The 18,762-nt window shown below is 38.4% G+C and overlaps 1 protein-coding gene across 2 annotated transcripts; it reads left to right on the top strand.

The window, feature by feature from the left end:
* Positions 1-969: 969 nt before the first annotated feature.
* On the top strand, positions 970-17,769 carry ARL6 (ADP ribosylation factor like GTPase 6). 2 transcript variants are annotated; one of them, XM_057389984.1, is made up of 8 exons: positions 970-1,025; positions 3,546-3,696; positions 5,520-5,581; positions 6,586-6,654; positions 9,060-9,154; positions 12,872-13,001; positions 14,416-14,471; positions 16,969-17,769. In XM_057389984.1, exons 2-8 carry the CDS (start codon positions 3,574-3,576, stop codon positions 17,001-17,003), a joined length of 570 nt encoding a protein of 189 aa, XP_057245967.1. In that variant the 5' UTR covers positions 970-1,025; positions 3,546-3,573; the 3' UTR covers positions 17,004-17,769. The 2 variants fall into 2 exon arrangements, with proteins under 2 accessions (XP_057245967.1, XP_057245966.1); XM_057389983.1 differs by having other exon boundaries at positions 984-1,328; positions 16,969-17,768.
* The last annotated feature ends 993 nt before the right edge of the window (positions 17,770-18,762 follow it).

The following is an 18,762-nucleotide window of genomic DNA, read 5'->3' as shown; positions in this document are numbered from 1 at the left end:
TCCAGGCAAGGAGCAGCACAGACCATCTTTGGGGAAGTGGGAGCAGAACTGTGCACGCCACCCTTCAGTCACTGATTATCTTTGTGCAAAGGTGAAAGACAAACCCCAAAAYGCACTTAAAACCTGGAATTACAGAAATCCCAGACTGCAGTGAGGCAAAGCACAGGGGACTGAATTATCTCAGCTGTTCTTGGACTTCCAAGCCATGCAGGATGAGTACGGAACAGCGTTTCCATCCTGTGAATCCCTCAGCAGGGGCGGGAGGCTGAGGGAAACTCCTGCTGCTCTTCCAGCTAAAAAGTGGAGGAGTCTTTTTGCCAGCACTTGCTAAGTGCCACTTACTGTGGGAAGCCATAGCGCTCACTGTTACAGAACAGAGCACAATTTGGGCAGCTAAATGTAAGCAGGTGGTAGAAGAGAGTGTGGGTTTTACTCCATATTTGCTCGTCTTCAGAGGTCATTTTTTAGATGACTTTACCTAGACCTAGAACTGGTCTGACGGGACAGTGCTACACAGCAAAAAAAAAGAAAAAAAAGAAATTCCAACGTGCATTTTAAGCCTTCCTCCCAAAGCCCTGCTGCTGCCACTGCTCCAGTGTCAGGTGGATTTGAGGTTTTCCCCACTCCACCAAAGCGCCCGCTTTTGAAGGYRAGATGCTATCAACACCTCGGGTGGMCACTCTTATCMGGGGGTTCCTCATGGATTAATGGCAATCCCCACGCAGATTTAGCCAACCACTTTGTTTGCGGCTGTGCAAGGGAGAGGAGCAGGAACGGGAAAAAACCAATCCCACGGGCGCTGGACACACAAAACAGAGCACACACCCATCACTCCGGCACGGCCCCTCAGCGCCGGGGGCGTGGCCTCAGGCGGGCCCCGCCCCAAAGCCCGCCCCGTGATTGGCCGGAAAGGGGCGGGGCGAGAGAGGCGGTGGAACGGGATTGGTGGRCTGGGAGAGGGCGGGGCCTCGGTTACCTTGGCAACGGCGGCGGCGCGCGGGCCCGGGCGGCTCCTCCCGGCCCAGGTCGGTGCTGCGGCCGCGGGGACTCTGCTCTGGGGCCGCTGCCGGSAGGGAGAGCCCTGTGCCGGCCCTCCCGGGGGGCCCCTGCGCCTGCCGGGGAGAGGAAACATCGTCCCGGCCGGAGAGGGGACCCGGGACCACCGCCGGCTGCCTGGGCGGCTCCAGGCCTTGTGCTGCTGGAGGGGAGAGAGGGAGGGAGGGAAGGAAGGTCGGTCCCGGGAGCTGCGATCCCGAGCAYCCAGGTGTTGTCCCGAATTGGGTCCTTTCGCCCGTTGTGCCAGAGGCTGAGCAACGTACAGAGCCGAGGTATTTGATTTATTTACGGTTCTGCGCAGGAAGGGGCGCTGCGCGGCAAATGCACGAAGCCAGCACGGCGATTCCAAAGCTTTGCACTGTTTATATATTTTAGCAGACAGAGGTATTAATGTTCACTGACTGGAAATCACCTAGTTCCTTTGTTAATTGGTATTCTGGTTTATGTTCATTAATGATTCTCTCACTTCCCATGCTAGTTAGTCCATATACTCAGCCYTTCCCTTCTTTTGGATCGGACACCATTGAAGCATATCCAGTCCTAAACCTAAACACGGCAATTCTATTAAAAAATTGATTTGTCTTCCTAACACCTGAACATCACTTAGAGCTTGTTTGTTGGCTGCTCTCTGTTTCATGGATTAAGTCTCCTTTGTTCTTGATTAGGCTTGAAAATAGACAAAGATCACTCAGTCGTGAAAGAACATCCTTTCTTAAGAAAAACGCTTATAGAGTTTGCTAATAAGCTCCCGAACCACACTCTGGCTTCAATAATTTTAGGAGATGTCTGATGTATGCTATATAGCACTGCAGACAAAATATCAGCTGGCAAAAAAAAGGGGGGGAAAAGGCACCTGTGCCAGCTATAATTGCTGTAGCTCTAAACAATTGTGAAAAAACTTGAAAAAAGGGGCAGGCCAAGAAGTCAGTGGTACATTTTTTTCCATCGYGTTCTTAAATGATGACTGCCAGCTGTTAGGAAAATTTACTAGAAAACATGGCTGTAAGTAAAATGTTGCTAGGAACTTTTGTGTATTTGGGCTTTTGGATTTAAAAGCGAAACCCTAGAGCTATTTTTAAGTGCTTGTACTTCCTCCTTTTTAATTTTAGGAGTGCCTACCAGTGGTTTTTTTTGGACCTTATCATCTAGAATATAKAAATGAAGTTCTTGGTTGCACAAGAAAGTATTGTGTTTCAGAGCACGGTTTTGTCAGGTGATTTTGATAATAAACAGTCTTAATCTGCTTTCAGAGCTGTATATATGGATTAGAAAACGAATGGGGCATAAAACAAAGGGAGTTAAAAGGAGAGACTTGCTATAGCTAATGTTTGGTTTATTTAACCTGGTAACTGTAGATCGCTATCATTCCTGAATCAAAATGCATTTGCTAAAGCTCTAAAAAGGATATGTATTTAAAAAGGAAAAATCATCCTTTAGCAAAATGATGACTTAYGTGACTTTATTAAATGAAACATTTAAAAATTATTTCTATTAAAAAGCAGTYAATCATCATTTTGTAATCAGGTAATGAAGAAATTAGATTAAAGATTTGTTATTGTTGCCTCTWTCCTTTTCCTGCTCCTGTTGTGATTTTCTGAGGTAATTAAGCTTGCAAGTTAAGATGTCCAGTGCTGTGTCTTTTATTAAGAAAAGAAACAGCCTTCATCACTCCAGAAATCCTCTGACATGAATTAAGTRCTTTATTACTGAAGGTATCTCAAAGATTTCATTCAACTGAGAYTCATTCAGGACAGACAAGGGTTATCCTCTTTGCAGAGTATGTTTAGCCAGGTATTGCAAGGGAACATGTGATGTAAGCTCCTTTGAATGTGCCACTGCCAGGTAACTTCAGCCAGAGTCTGGGCAGCATTAGAGGTCTGGCATCTCCCTGACATGTGGGTGAATGTTTTGGTGTCTGTTAGATCTATTTTAATCAGTTTCTATTTGTAGTGAATGAGCAGTTCATAATTTATACATGTCAATATTGGCCAAACCTGGTAGAATTAGTGCTGGAATTGAATCCACAGAGGATGCTTTATTTGATTCAGGGTTTGGTAAATTACGTAGCAGGTGCTGAAGAAGGGAAATAGTGTTTTGTTGTCTGAATGATGGACTACTGACAATTTGAGGTTAATATCATGGCCTTCCTTTTTTTTTAGCTCAGTTTGGTGGGAGGACTGGTGGCATTGCAGTCATGCCACTGTTTGGGTTACTTTGGCAATGTTTCTGCTCGGTGAATCAAGGGCATTGTGTSATCTAGACAGGGCTATAAACAGCCAGTCTACTTCTGTATCGAGGCCTCCTGGCCGTAATCAGCTTACCCTCCCTGTGCTTATGTGCAGAGGCAGCCTCTGGGACAGTGTTTGTRTAGGGTCCTGCTCACACTGGCCCTTCCCAGGTGTGAGGGCTGCTCAGCCCCATGCCCACCCTCGGTGCCCTGCATGTAGCACTTTTCCAACAGCCGTTCCCTGCTCTGATTCCCTGAACAGGTGATCCCTGTGAGTTCCAGCCAYAGCCATGGGATTGTTTGACAAGCTGGCAGGATGGCTCGGCCTGAAGAAAAAGGAGGTTCACGTTCTGTGCCTTGGCTTGGACAACAGCGGTAAAACAACGATCATCAATAAACTTAAACCTTCAAATGTAAGTAAGCTTAGTTCCCTGCTGGGTGTTTGTTTAATCTGGATTTGCATGCTGTTATACTGGATGTGCCCATGGAAAAAATATGAAGAACTTGTGATTTAGTACAGTGGAACAAACACCATTTAAAAATTTCTAAGTAACTAAAACTAAGGGTAAGCATTCACATGCATATTATTTTGCAAAAAAAACCCTCACTGTTAATGTGGCATGCATTTTTTTAAGATCAGCTYAAAAGGAAGGGTTTATGATGGCTGAAATCAGGATCTGAAAGTCACTTAAATCCCTTAAATAATTGCCACAGGATTGCAATTACAAGTAATGTTGAACATTGGGATTAATACTATTGTACAACAACTTGTCTACCTTACCATGTTTATTTTAATCTTTTCCTGAGAAATAATAAATGCATAAGAAAATAATAAGAAATAATAAAATAAGAAATAATATGAAGATGCACATTTAAGGGTCACTTCACTATTTTTAAGGCAGAATAATTTTCAGAATAAGTAGCATTAATACTTACAGTTTGTTCACCCAGTGAAAAGTGTTTCAGGCCACTAGGAGTGCATAGTACTCTGACCAAACATGAAAGTAGGATTACCTTGTTTCTAGCTATGCTTATGGACTAGAAATRTATGAATTTTGGTAGGCATGTTCAAAGCCAAAGGCTTGTGCATCTTGACTACGTGTATTTGGAAAACTGATTCTGCTGTTTATATCAGGACACAACTTCTTCTTTTATTATTAATTTTCATTACATTTTACCTGATGAGTTCACTGGATATTATTGTAAGAGTGTGACATGCTGAAGAGCCTGCTGCTCTTCCATTCCTGGCAATTATTCTTCCACTGAAAATTGAGTGGAGTTACAAAGACTATAAAGTGCTTGCTAYGTGCTGCCAGTTGTTTGGAAGAAAGGCTACAATTTATACCAGGCAAATTGTATATTTATGTAATTATTGAGACCTTTTTTTTGAGTGGGTTTTTATGTCATGCCTTAAGCAGTAAAGGATTCCTAACTAGAGCTGAAAACAGACTTAYAGATTTATCACAATAATGGGCACTAGAAAAGGTCTCAGGAGAATTACCTGAGCAGAATAAACAGAATTTGTGTGCAATGAGAATTGACTTGATTTAAAATGTTGCTTTAGGAGGATAACATTGGCTCCAACTTGTGTAAGTCCTGCCCTTGCAAGACATGGCAAAGAGTCTAGCATGCAACAARTGTAATTAGATCAAACTTAATGAAATTATTTATTTTTAGTAAGTTCAATRGACAGGTGATTTTGAGCTCTAGGTCAACCCAGTCTTCTTAAGAACTGCTGCTTTGCCCCAGGAGCACTATATCAGTGTCTGGCAAATACAAATGTTTTTCCATCTGTTTGCAGTTGTTTCTTCTGGAACCTGCCTATGGATGGTGTTTGGAATAAGGGGCTCTAGGAGTCTGTGCAAGGATTGCATGTCACTTTCTCAGACAGCTCTGTAATCTATGGGATGTGACCTTTCTTCCTGCTCAATATTGATGCTTCTTAGAGGAGCTATTCTTTTCCACCAACTTGGCTCAGAGGTTCCTTGACCAGCTCATCAGTTTACCAAACAGTTCTATTAATAATGCTTTATGTTTTRGCAATTCCAGTAGTTTTCACCCTATTTTCCAGAAAATACAAATACTTGATTCTGAATTACTTTACTTTTCTGGGAACTTTTTAAATATTGCACAGTTTGGGGAAAAATAGATCTGTTACATATTCATGTTTCAAATAGACTTCAATATTAACACTTTCTAATTTGATTGTAAAATTTGTAYTTTCTTTCCTTCAAAGGCTCAAACTCAAGACATCGTTCCAACAATAGGATTCAGTATAGAGAAATTCAAGACTTCAAGGTAGTATTTCTTTCTCCATTAGCAGTAGTGATTATTATACAGCAGTGGGACTTGATTATCTCTTTCAGTGGGTTTATAACTGAGCATCATGTGTSGTGGTATAATGACATGACATTGCAGTTTGATAAAATGTAGCACCCACAAGACCTAACCATCATCCAGAACTGAGYGTGGTAGAATATAATGTGTGCTTTGTGCTGCTATAAAACTAGATTATGTGTAAAAAATTCTTAAGAAAAAGCATTTTCGTTTTTTGCAATAGTGTGTATAAACATCTGATCCCTGTCTATTAAGAATTTCAGAATAGGGCACTGTTACAGACTGGAAGAGGGACAGTTGCTGAGGTGGCAGCCTATATTCCACTCTCAATCTGGTAACCTATATTAAGCACTCTCACTGGAGGTGCTCTGAACAGATTGCAATGTAATCTCATTAAATGCAAAAGGATGGCTACAGCATTAGCAATGTAAAGGTGGCAGGAGCAAAGGCCAGGAAACAGGAGGGAGTCATTAGTTGAATGAAGACTAAGACTAGATTAGGAATGTCATGACACAAAGATATTTCAAGGAGGCAGCATCATTYTGTTATTCTGTAGCTTTCATGATATTTTTAATATCATGTGTTTTTAGTCTTCAAACCAACGGTGGCCTCACTGGATGGTTCATCTGAATTTCATTCTTTCATAAGCAATATTTGATACTAGCATGATAGAGAGATTGAATGGAAGCTTATTTTGTATTTGAAGTATTATTTTGTATTTAATAATTAGTTTAGTACTTTTATTCAGATAATAAACACATTTCCTATTGTGAAATAATTTCTATAAGACTGCAGAACTGAGTAGTTTTATTTGAAGGCAGATAGTGCAACTAAAGTTCCTTTGGGAAGCTGCCTCAGTTGATCAGCATTCAAGTTGATCTGGGKTTTTTTTCATCAGGGTAGCAAAGAAAATGGTCTGGGTTTTGTTCATTTTTCTGTGTCTCATTCACTTCTTTTCTTTGCAGTTTGTCTTTCACAGTGTTTGATATGTCAGGTCAAGGGAAATACAGAGACCTGTGGGAACACTACTACAAGTAAGCCTATAATTTATTTTAAAGCATTGCTGTTCATATTAGCTGTGTGACCTATTTCAATAGAGGTATGATAATATCTARGGGTTAGGAAATGATTCAAGGAAGACTTACACCTGGTGTTTGGCAGAAGGTCATTCTGGATAAATACAACTTTTTGTTCTAAAAATGGAAATTTTTATCTGCTGTAATTCTGTGMTTTTGGGGACAACTTGGGGTAACATACTAGAGATGTTATTAAAATGTTGAAACCTGTAAACCAATCCTGTAAGAAAGCTCAAGGTGAGTTAGGTTTCCAGTTTTTCAGTTCTTCTGTAAATTACTTAAAACCTAAAAGATATTGGCTGATGGCTGAGATTTTTAGAGGTGAGGGACATTGAGCTCRGAGAATAAGGCACATATAAGTAAAAACTTGAATGAACATTTTTACATGTTATTTATTGAAAAGGAAATTCTCTGTACTTTATAACATTGGTGTTGCCTTATCGGAGATAGACACCACTCTCTGGTTTTGCAGCATTTAGTGAAACTCAATCTTTATTTACATTTTCTCATTGCTATTTGGTAATACCTGATCCTGCTCTAGATAACATCAACAGTGCAAAACCATGCAGAAGTAGCTTGGAGAAATAGAAGGGAGAAATTCTGAAGATTATAATGTTGATAAAATGTTAATATCAATTGTGATAGAGCTTAAAGTGTTTTTTAATTGAGGATTAACACTTCCTTTCCTTCCCGTGCAAATTGTGTTAGCATTGAAAACKTGACTAGGAGGTCTTCATTGTTTGAGAGTGTTAGATTTGCATTTCAGTAACTGATGCCCTCAGGCTACTCTCCAAATGCTAGCAGAGTGCTTCATAAGCAAATAATTTTTACGATTGCTGTGTTTAATGCAGTAACTTATCCCTTGTGTGRCATAAATGGCTTTTTCATCTTAACAATAACTCCCTAACAGCTAGGGAGGCTTTTTAGGTTATGCTGACAGTGAAATATACACTTATACCCAGCTCTGTTTCTGATCCAGTGCAGTAGGCACATATTTAAGATTAATTCCTAAGAATAATATAAAACCAATAAATGTTATTAATTAAAGATATTAATAAAATAATTATGTGCTGTCCAGTTTATAAAGTTAAGCAAGATCTAATTTTGCAAGAATTGCAAAATGGAAGTCAGATCTTGTCAGATGTCCAAGTAGGTGCCATGGAGTCCTTCAAGTTTGGACTTTTCTTCTGTTTGGCCTGAAAGTATCTTCTAAGTCATCCTCTAAGTACACTTGTCTTAAATAATCATAAAGTCATGTATCCCTATTACTGTTACTTCTTTGTGAAATTATTTTTTTGGTGGTAAATAAATGCCAGGACTCTTGACTCCTCTGGAAAAATATTGTATGCTCATGAAAATTACTTAGGCATATTCAGCTAATATGGAAAATCTTTATTTATTGAAGGTTCTGTCCACCAGAAAAGAATAGGCCTTCTCATACAATCTTGATCAGCTCCAGGTTATTTCTGGTTTTCCGTAGGCCCAGGACTGTTTCTTATCAAAATACAAACATAGATGGTGCTGGAGGGTAAAGAACGTATTCATAAGGGCCTCTCAGAAAAATGTAAAATGAAGAAGAAGGAATAATACATTAAAATATAAAATAAATGTAATTTCTGGGGGTGTTTCTAACTGGTGATTTATAAATTGGTGAGACTTTATTTGGTTTCCAAAGCAAGTTTCTTTAAATGGAACATCAAGTCATAAGACACCAGTAACATCTTGAAATAATGAGTTGAATAGTTGCATGTTTGTTGTGGCTGTGGTCATACTGCCAGCAAAATATCCTAATGATTTGAAATAGTTGAAAGCTTTTACCTGTTACTTGAAACAAACGAGAGAACCTATTTATGCAGTTATTTGAAAAAAAAGAGAGGATCTATTTATGCACACTTGTGTAAAAGTTAAAATAACTTGCAAATGCCTAGTTGTGGATACAAGTTTTTTCTAAAAATCTAATTGGCCTTTCTGTAAATAAACTTTATTGTAGGAAATACAGAATTTACATTAAAATCTGTCTTTATGGGTTTTTTATCTGCCTGACCACACTGTCAAAATAGCAGTTGGTTACATTTTGAACTCATTTTTCAGTCTTGGTAGTAAAATCAAGATTTTCTGAAAGGTGTGTGTAGGCTGAACCGTGTATGAGCAGGTAACAACCTCAAGTCTAAAAAAATTTTGCACGTTACCAAAAGATTGCATTTCAGAAATAAGACTGGATTCAAATGTCAATGGTAAATAACAATGACAAAGAGGAAAAATCAGGTTTGTTTGGGCTTTTTTTTGGTATTTCTTCTGAAGGTTTTTTTATTCACAGTTTGAGAACAAGTAATTTGCCTCTTTGCTCTTTTTATGTTATGCAGAGAAGGCCAAGCCATTATTTTTGTCATTGATAGCAGTGACAAATTAAGAATGGTTGTGGCCAAAGAAGAACTTGACACCCTTCTGAATCATCCAGGTGAGGAGGCTTTTTTCCCATTCTGTGTCCATATTTGTTATGTTGTCTTTAGAAAAGCCCTTMTATGACACATTCTGAATTCTGAGTACTTTAAAAATATTTTAGCCATTCATGAATATTAGAACAATAATAGCCTTAACAACTTTGTGGGGTTTTTTTAACTTATTCACATTTACAAACTGATCATGCTTCTGTGTCAACTAAGAGACCTATCTGTGAGTTGGCTTGGTCTCTTATTAATCAATATAGATCAAAAGTTGCATTGTTTTGAGAGAGAATGGGCGTTGAGTTGGAAGTTGGAGAGGCTTTATGTGATGACCAGCACAGACAAAAATGTGTCTCTGTTCTTTCCATGAAGACAGCTAATTCCTTTAATGTAACGTTTAACTTTCTTTTGTCATCTTTATTGTATTTTTGTATACTTTAGCCAGAAATAACGTGGGGTAATTACACCAGTCAGTTTCAGCTTCTTATGGAAGAGGATATGAGCGGATTCATGATCAGGGACTTGGTTTTAGGAGTTTGGTTTGTTTTTTTGTTTGCATGAGACTCCACCTTACTTAATTAAGTTCTGAAATCAGTTAATTCTTCACCTTTCCATGTAGCCAGCATTACTGGGATSTGTCTGTAAGCAATATGCAATTTTGACTTTCAGCACTTTAGGCAGTTGTTCTGCCTAATGAGAATATAAAACTAAATCTAGGAAGTTTAAAAGTGAAAAAATGCTGTAAYTTCTTAATTATTTATTAAACTGATAGAGGCTTGACTTGCGGGATTCCCATGTTGAGGATGAGAAAGGAGCARCTGACTTGCATTTCTAAGGAAAGTAATGTGTAATAGGGACAGATATATTCCTATGACTTTATTTGCCTTGAAGACTGTATATAACACGTAAGTTCATCAAAGAGGCTGGAACTGACTGGGCCTTCTTAATTTCTCATTCAAGGGAATGGGCTACTTCAAATGCAGACACTGAAAAGRCAGTGTTGAAAAAGTCAGAGGGAGGATGAGGTGAGCCAAAGGCTGCAGGTGGATTACACAGAGGCCAGGGCACTTTGTTCAGATCAGGAATTAACTGCAGCAGTAAAAACCAGTTCTGTTGGTAAAATGGAACCACACAGGACCAAGGGTGAGAGGTAAAGGCTGCTGGAAGAAGTTACTGATTTAAGAGAAGGCAGAGGAGTGAAAATGTTCAGACAGGGTAGAAGTAACCTTAGGTGGGGCTTTTCATTTAGGCCTTAATAGGTCGTTAATGCTGACCTAGCAGGCGAGTKTTGTTCAGTTGTTCAGGAATTTGTGTCTTCAAGTCACAAAAGACAGGCTCTGGCCACTGAGTGCATTCCTGAGAATGAGGAGAAAGCAATGGTGTATTTATGCCTTGGAATAACTGAGCTCCAATACAGCAACAAAGCTGCTGGTTTATCAGAATTTGATAAATCACTTCTAAAAGGACCAAAGAGCTTAAAAAGTTCTTCGATAATGCTCAATAAAAGTAACTGTTAGGTGAATCAATGTATAACTGTTTTACTGTATAACTGGTGTACTGCATCAATATTTTTATTTGTATTACTGCTGTGCCTGCCTTTCTGCCTGCATATCCTACTTTCTCCCCATCTATGCTTCTGTCTCTGTCAGCCTCCTGGAGTGGTTTAAATGTACATGTTGACTTAAGTTTTAAATGGAATTGAATCAATTCCTGTCTCTGAAAATCGTAGCAATCCCTCAGCAAAACAGTTCCCTGTCTTTTTGTCAGGCTTTGCCTGAGGTTGTTGTCAGGTGGAAGGGAATGTATCCTGTGAAGCGTTAATGGGATTAGAAGTTTTACTAGCTGGAACTATTTGGTGAATCAGAGCTATAAATTATTTTTACTTACATAAAGGGACAATGCACTCTTCAAATAACTTATTTAATGATAACCATGTCATATTATTTTTTTCTTTACTCAAACTTAATTCTTCAGCACTTTGAAAGATGGTAGTCTGTAGATTTCCTAGATTAGATGATGACTCTTGAGTCACTTGACCTCCAGCACATGCTTCTAAACTAAACTGAAATTCTTGTAAACTTGAAATTCTTTGTATAAAATTGCACATCCCACATCTAGCGTCTGGAATGTTTCTTTAATGTGGTAATTACTACTTGCAACTAGAAAATGTTAGCTTTCAATTAGTAACTGTGAAAAGTGTGGGAGGGAAATACTGCACATTAGGAAATAATATCAATTTCTGTGATCACCACTTTATTTAGCAAATATCTTTGAGTGTACATTATGAGTCTGGGTGGGTAAGTTGTACCCCTTTCTAATTGGAAACTCCTTGATTAACTTGGCTGTTTGCATATGTGATGTCAYCTAATTAATGTGGTTTTAATTTACCCATAACCTGCAACCTGTGGGTACCAGTGTTCATTTAATTATACTATAAATTAATGTAAAAGTTACAGTCAGGAGACTCAATAGCTGTTCAMCTATGGAATCAGAACAGAGTTTTAATTATACTGTGCATGTATTTTGAGGCCTTTGATTTGTGTTAAAAGATACCAAAGGAAAAAAGAGCTCCACATACAGTAAATAGTTTGTGAAAATGGTCAGTTTTGATCCACACTTGCCGTCTCTGAATGAATATGGGTAGGTAGTGTTATCTCCACTGATTCAGTGGAAAGACTTAGTAGGGAGGTTGAAAAGACTATAATTAGGACAATTCAAACCATTTCATCACTGACAGTTTGTTAAGATTTGGGGGGGTTTTATCATCCCCCTGCYCATCAGCAGGGGCAGATGGTTTATGTTTGACATTTTAAAATAAATCCTTAGCTTGTTTCCTATTTCACATTTCCTTTTCTTTTTACTATTTTAAAAAGATCCTGTGTAACAATTTTCATTGGGGTAGTGGTGTATGTTTAAGTTCTTTTCCTATCAAGAATTGATTGATAGACTAAAACCTAGATTTTCTCTGATCCTGTATATATCATCCTTTGTACAAATAATATAAAAGTTAATCTTGGTGCTGGTAATTTGTTGGCAGTGTTAAGTCTGTATTTTTAAGAGAGTATATTTTGTTTCCTTTCAGTGACTGTATAGTCTTTTGGGGTAATAGTTGAGGTTTAAGCATTTCTATGTGTAAGTATCCCAGAACTTGCCAGAGTACTTTGGTCTGTGGTCCTCTCTGCTAGCTGAAGGAGCTTCTGGGAAAGAAGTCCTTCAAAGGAAGGGAGAATAAAGGATGTCCAGACATGCATTTTTTTCCAATTTTGTCATTTCTGTGAAGTAGTGGATTCTTTTCAGGATGCTAAAGGAGAATTCGAACTACCATTGTACAACTATTGGGATGTTATAAATGAAACACAAGTGATTTTTCCATCCATTTTTTACATCCAGTCCTCACTAAGCAGAGATGTGCAGTGTTTGTAGGCAGTGGTTTGATCTCTTGTTCCTCAGCTTCACCAKCAATTCCTATCTACAGCTTGAAATGTGGGTATAAGGGAGGGAGAGAGGGGGTGGGAGATTCCAGAGCCTACAAGGAAGTTTGTGAGCATTCTGGAAGCATGCAGCAGAGGCCAGGTGACCCAACAGTGTGCACATCTTGGTAGGATACAACCTGCAGAGAATTGCAGCTACAGGTGAGCAAAGTACCTTCCTGTGTTGTTTGCATCTTATTAATGCAGAGATCAGTAAGTGCTGCCTTGTGTTCTCATGGTTCTGTCTCTGCTCATGCCTAGATATTAAGCACCGTCGACTGCCTATTCTTTTCTTTGCTAACAAGATGGACCTCAGGGATGCAGTGTCATCTGTGAAAGTGTCTCAGTTACTGTCCTTAGAAAACATCAAAGACAAGCCCTGGCATATCTGGTAAAGTTCTCTTTTTCTGTCCTTTYATTGACATTACTTTGTGCATTCCTATTTTAGCCCTGTCATGCCRCTACTACTGTATAACAGAAATAAATCAGGTAGATAAAGACAGCATCTGCAGTAATAATATTGAAACAGTTGTGGTGAAACTTATTTTAAATGTACAATGCATTCATTTAGACTGTGTCTTAAAAGTTTCCACAGCAGAACTGTTAGCCAAGTAATGGAATACAGGATTTCCAGTGAAATCAGAAAGCAGAGTTCATATAAGAAGAATAGGTGCCTTTTTTTTTTTTTGGTGTGAAATTGAATAGAATTGTTATCAGAGGGCTCCTGCTAAATTACCTCGCAGGTTTGAGAATATCAACAGTAAAACCTTTGGAGTTTTTTCCCACTCCACAGATGCTTCAGTAAACTACTCTTGAAGGGCCATTTAGTAAACTGTTCTCATCGGAATTCAGAGGGACACTGTAATCTTTGTACTCAGTCATGTTTGAGGCAATTTTTAGCTGTAGGGGCTAGAGTCTTTTCTTCCTGAAAGATGTAGCTTTAGAAGGACTTTGTGCTTGTGTTCACAAGGAAAAAGCTCTCCTTTTATTAGAAGTGTTTACAGAAGTTAATTTTTTGTCCTATTAAAATCCTTCATTGTTATAAATAAAAGTGAAATCAGTAGCTAATTTCATTTTAGGCCCTTTAATATTACACTTGATTACCTGGACATTGTTTTGGGATCTCTGTTTTTGCGTCAGAGATCACACTGATGAATTCCCAAGCTTCTTGGAAGATCATTTTAAAGGGAATCACAGTCCAGATTCACTGCTGTGCTGGTTTTCATAAACTGAAGAATGAAGGGTATTTAAACAGTTGTCCCCCAGTGATTCAAAAGGTGGATTTATGCTGTCTTCAGTGTAGCAGAATAGTTTTGTACATCAACAGACATTCCTGAGGTTGCTGTTACAATGAAGTGTGCACACACACATAATTCCTCCCTCCAGTACTCCAGCATTCTCAGTTTGTGTAGGAAATGCATGAGAGGACAGTTGGACTTGATCACCTTAAAGGCCTTTTCCAATCTAAATGATTCTCTGATTCATGGCTGCTGTTGGATGGAGTAAACATCTTTTACACCATTGTCTGAGGCAGGAGGTGCTGCAGAACAAAGTGTTCTGCCTTGTGTTCTAGGAATGATTCCTTCTGCCTTGAAACTGGAATTAAAATGGATTGCATCATGATCATCTCCCCCTGTGGGGGAGACACCCGATATCATTTGAGAAGCAGTCTCCTCCGTGTGAGGAAAGCATAAGGAAACTGTACCTGATGCTACTTTGCAATTATGAAAATTACAAGTATAGTGATGACTCAACTAAAATTGGTATTTTTACAATGCTTTTGTGATTTAATTTGTTTATTTCAGTGCCAGTGATGCTCTTAAAGGAGAAGGATTACAAGAAGGTGTGGATTGGCTCCAAGGTATGTAATATGTAATTCTCTTGCTCTGTTTTCATTCTGTTAAACTTTTTCATTTTGTGAAGTTTTTTCTTTATTATTTCCTTTGTTTTCTTTCTGTCCATTTCTGCTTTCAGATCAAATTACACAGTGAGTACTAAAGCTCTAGCTCATAGTTGCCTTCCATTTACCTCCTTAATATACACAAAACATCTCATGGCCTTCCCCAACCAAAGTGTGTATTATGAAATATTAATGCACACTCTTGCAAACAGTGTGACACTTTAATTTCAACACTACTAGTTCCCACACTTCAATTTCTCATTGTGATAGTTCAGCTTCTTTAATTTATCCTTACTGTCCTATCCCACTTTTACATAACTTAATGTTATGTATCAAGAAATGGTGGAAGAAAATAAGCCAAGTACACAGACAAATACACTGGTTTTAATTATACACCTTCAGTTCTTTAATCTAGAGCCAATATGCCAATATGAGAACTTCTTACACCATAACGATTATAGGACATGTAAACAGTCATAACTGCATGGCAGATATCAGATCCAGCTTGGATGATGCCTGACATCCAGCATCTTTAATTACAAACTTGGTGCAGATGTTGTTTCTCCTTCTGTGGTGTGTTGGTAAAACTCTGGTTTCTCTTGTCTTCCTGCTCAATGTGTAGATTAGTGAAGTGTGGCATAATTCTGGTAGACTCATCCCAATTTTCTCTCCCTGATTGTTGTTTGTGCTGTGAGTGTTTTGGGTGGGGCGGGATCCGCTGAGCTGCGGTGCCCGCCTGTGCTGTGCCCCGCTGGCCGCCGGGTGTCAGCGCTGTTCCAGGGACGGAGCCTCCTTCCGAAAGGATGGCAGGCAGCCCTGTGCCCGGGTTAACTCATCCCCCGTGAGCTGGGGACACCAGACTGTCCTTCCTACTTAGACTCGTCCTGCTGACAACGAAAAGATGAGCTATTGTAGAATACACAAGCATTCGGTYGTGTTTACAGAGGGAGGACTGCTCTCCAAAAATACTCTTTGCCAAGAGATTTACTGCTTCACAGAAGTGCAGTGGTGTATCCTCCACCAGCTAAAATATTCTGAGGTGGGGAAACAGGATCTTAGTATTGGGTTTCCTTCTCTTCTGTATCCTGTCATCATAGAGGCAGATTCCAAATCATGTACTTTCTCCTCATTTCAGGCATAGTTCTGGCTTGATAATGTTGTGATTTTCAGGGTCTCTGCTTATCTTGGAGGAACATTTTTAGTTTCAATTAAAATTTTGCTTTTGTACATAGTTTTGTGCTACTTAAAATGAGCTCCAATGCTTGTTTAAATATTTCATGACAAAATATTTAAGTTATATATGTAGATTTTTTTCTAAGCACTACAAGCAGAAGAGCACTCAGGTAGCTCTTCATGCCTATTCACTTCTCACAGATTGATAAACTTCTTAATTTTCTGAGTKAAATTCTTCATGGATGGGCTCTATCTGAAAACTTCCTTTAAGTCTCTGGTTAAGTGAACCCAAAAGTATAAAAGAGGTTGAGTTTAAATTGTACTGTTGCCTAAGCACATGCAGTTTATATGTTTAGTGGCTGAAGACTTTGACGTTTCAAGAACTAATTTTTGMTCTGATTCTTCTCATTCTTAGAACRTTCGATGGAAATATTTGGAACAACTCTATAGTAATGGTAGTCCCTAAATCACAGCCTRGGGATGCCATAAAATTCCTGGGAGGAAATGACACCTGATGAATGAGTGCACAGTTCTTGTCAGCAGCCAAGTTTTCCTTAGTTACCCTTTGCCAGGCCCATTTCACAGCTAGGGTGGCAGGGGCAGAAAGTTTTGTCTTTTTTTTTGCCTAGTGAAGGCTGAATTTGCTATTTTCCTGTTTTGCAATGGGGTTGCTATTGCAACAGCACATCCTCAGTAGGGCCAAACTAACCTGTCTCACAGCATTCCCCCTTGGTGGGGGAAATTGTGCTGATTTCCACRTTTTGTAATGGGATGCTGGGTGGTTTTGGTAACTATGAAAACGTTTGAAGTGAGTTGAGAACTGGCAATCAGGCAGCAATATGGAGAAGTGTGGCTGCTGAGAGCRAAGTTTTCACTGAGATTCAAAACCAAACTTTAAACCTTTTGCTTTGGGCAGTAAGTTCATACTCAGTTATGTGGAAGCCAAAGTATGTACAAGGCATTGAAATGCATACTTCATAAAATAAACTTCCAGGTCTTACTCTCATCAAAGTCCTCTGATAAGCCTGAGGAAGATAAAAGTTGATTTAGGTAGAAGAGTCTTCCTGTTTAATTAGCAAGATTTGGGGAAAACCACTTGGCTGTTCAGGAATTTCAGAAGTGGAGGAGCGAGCAAGTTGCAAGCAACTCAAGATTGTTCCCAATTCTTGTAACTACACCAAATATCTATTGTAACTACAGCAAAATATATATATCTATGTTTTAAAAAAGTAAAGTACAGCAAGAATTCATTTTGTGTTAAGATAATGTTTCTTTTTATTAACAGATCAGATGCAAGCACTGAAGACGAGAGATAAATAAAGGATGTGTAGTGTTCTTTTTACACCTTTTGTCAGTAGGTGTACAAGTTCCTTGGAAAGGAAGAATGATTTCAAGATCAACAGTTCAGCTAAAATATCCTGTATTGGCTTGTGTCAGTTTAGTATCCCTTCCAGGAAAACTGAATGTAGACAACCTAGCACCTCAGGTATGCACATTGCTGAATTAAATTGAATCTTGTGACTGGAAAGCCTATTTAAAAAAAAAAAAAAAATTTGTGTTAACAATAAACATCTGCATTCATTTGAGTTTTAGATGATTATTAGCCACAGGAAATGCCCCTCCGTTTTTTTGGGGGACCCCAAATGGACAGCAAATGGGAATATTTATTTTCCAGAGAAAGAATAATCAGCACTTCCTGAAATACAGCTACATGAGATACCTACTGATTTTAGATGCCCAGTTTTAGGCATTTTTGCCATTTTTTTATATTGAAGTTTGAGGTTGGRTTATTTTCCATCTATAATAGACTTCTATAAGAATATTTTAATTAAAGACGTAAGGATTCAAATGGTCAATGTACATGTTATAGATGATTGCAGATGTTTTTAAGGAATTGCTTTTAATGAAATGTTACAAATCRTTTTTGTGATTATGCCATGGTTATATTTGCATTTTCATCAATAAAACTTCAAACATATGACATGCCCTAGTTGGGTTTTTTAACTGACATATGCTTATTGATAGTCTTTACATCCTACATATTTTTGGTTTTCTGTTCATTTCATTTGGAATTTGTTTATCCATTTTCCAGTGGATATACTGTAATAAAATGGTATCACTGTTGCCAAGGTTTTTTTTATTAATTGTAAATATTTTTACACTACTTAATGAGCTAGACTTCTCTTCCAGATACTTAAGGAGCATATGATTGACAGAATCATAGAATCAGGAAAAGGAAAGGGAGTGCTGATCAGTGATAAACTCTATCCCTGTGAAACATGTCATGTGCAGCATTTTCTGAATTTCTTTGCATTGGATAATACAGCAATTAAAATAATCATAGAATGGGTCAGAAGGGACCTTAAAGATCATCCAGTTCCAACCTCCCTGCCTTGGTCTGGGACACCTTCCACARTCCCAGGTTGCTAGAGCTTCATCCAACCTGGTCTTGAACACCTCCAGGGGTGGGAAGATCAGACTTTCCCTGGGTATTCTGTGCCAGTGCCTCACCATCCTCTGAGTAAACAATTTTCTAAAATTTTCTGAAAACAATRATCTAAAACTATTCTCCTGAAAATAAGACTTGTAAAACTTCTTTTGCTKTGTATGAGTGTTTTGTAATTATTGTGATTCACTTATATGTCTTATTTAAATGAAACATTTGATTTTAAGTTAACAATTTTCTTTCTGCWAAAGATCTTATATAAAATCCATCTGCATTTCTGGCTTCCTTGATCAGTATGGATCTTGATGGCTTTCTGATTATTTTTGTTCGTTTGTTTTGAACTACATAAAGTGCCATGTTTATCTTATGGATTGCCTTTACTGTCGTGGGAAGCTGTTTGAACCTACTGCTTTCTTCTTCCATCCACAAATTCAAGGGAAGTACTCTTACATCTTTTTTTTTTTTTTTTTTTTTTTTTTTTTTTAACATGGTTTGTAATCTTTTTTTGAAAGCAGCAGTTAGTTTTTTTTTTTTTTTTTTTTTCCCCTTCATTGTTTTTTAGTGTTTGATTTTGTTCTGCAACATCTCTTTCGGTTCCTCCCCTATGGGGACACTGGTCTGAGTGAGAACTTG

The sequence above is a fragment of the Malurus melanocephalus genome, unplaced genomic scaffold (genome assembly GCF_030028575.1).
Source record: "Malurus melanocephalus ecotype Western Australia unplaced genomic scaffold, MMel_1.1 scaffold_21, whole genome shotgun sequence".
In the NCBI taxonomy this organism is placed as follows: domain Eukaryota; kingdom Metazoa; phylum Chordata; class Aves; order Passeriformes; family Maluridae; genus Malurus; species Malurus melanocephalus.
Note: the sequence above shows the minus strand (reverse complement) of the source record. Positions and strands in the feature narration are given on the sequence as shown.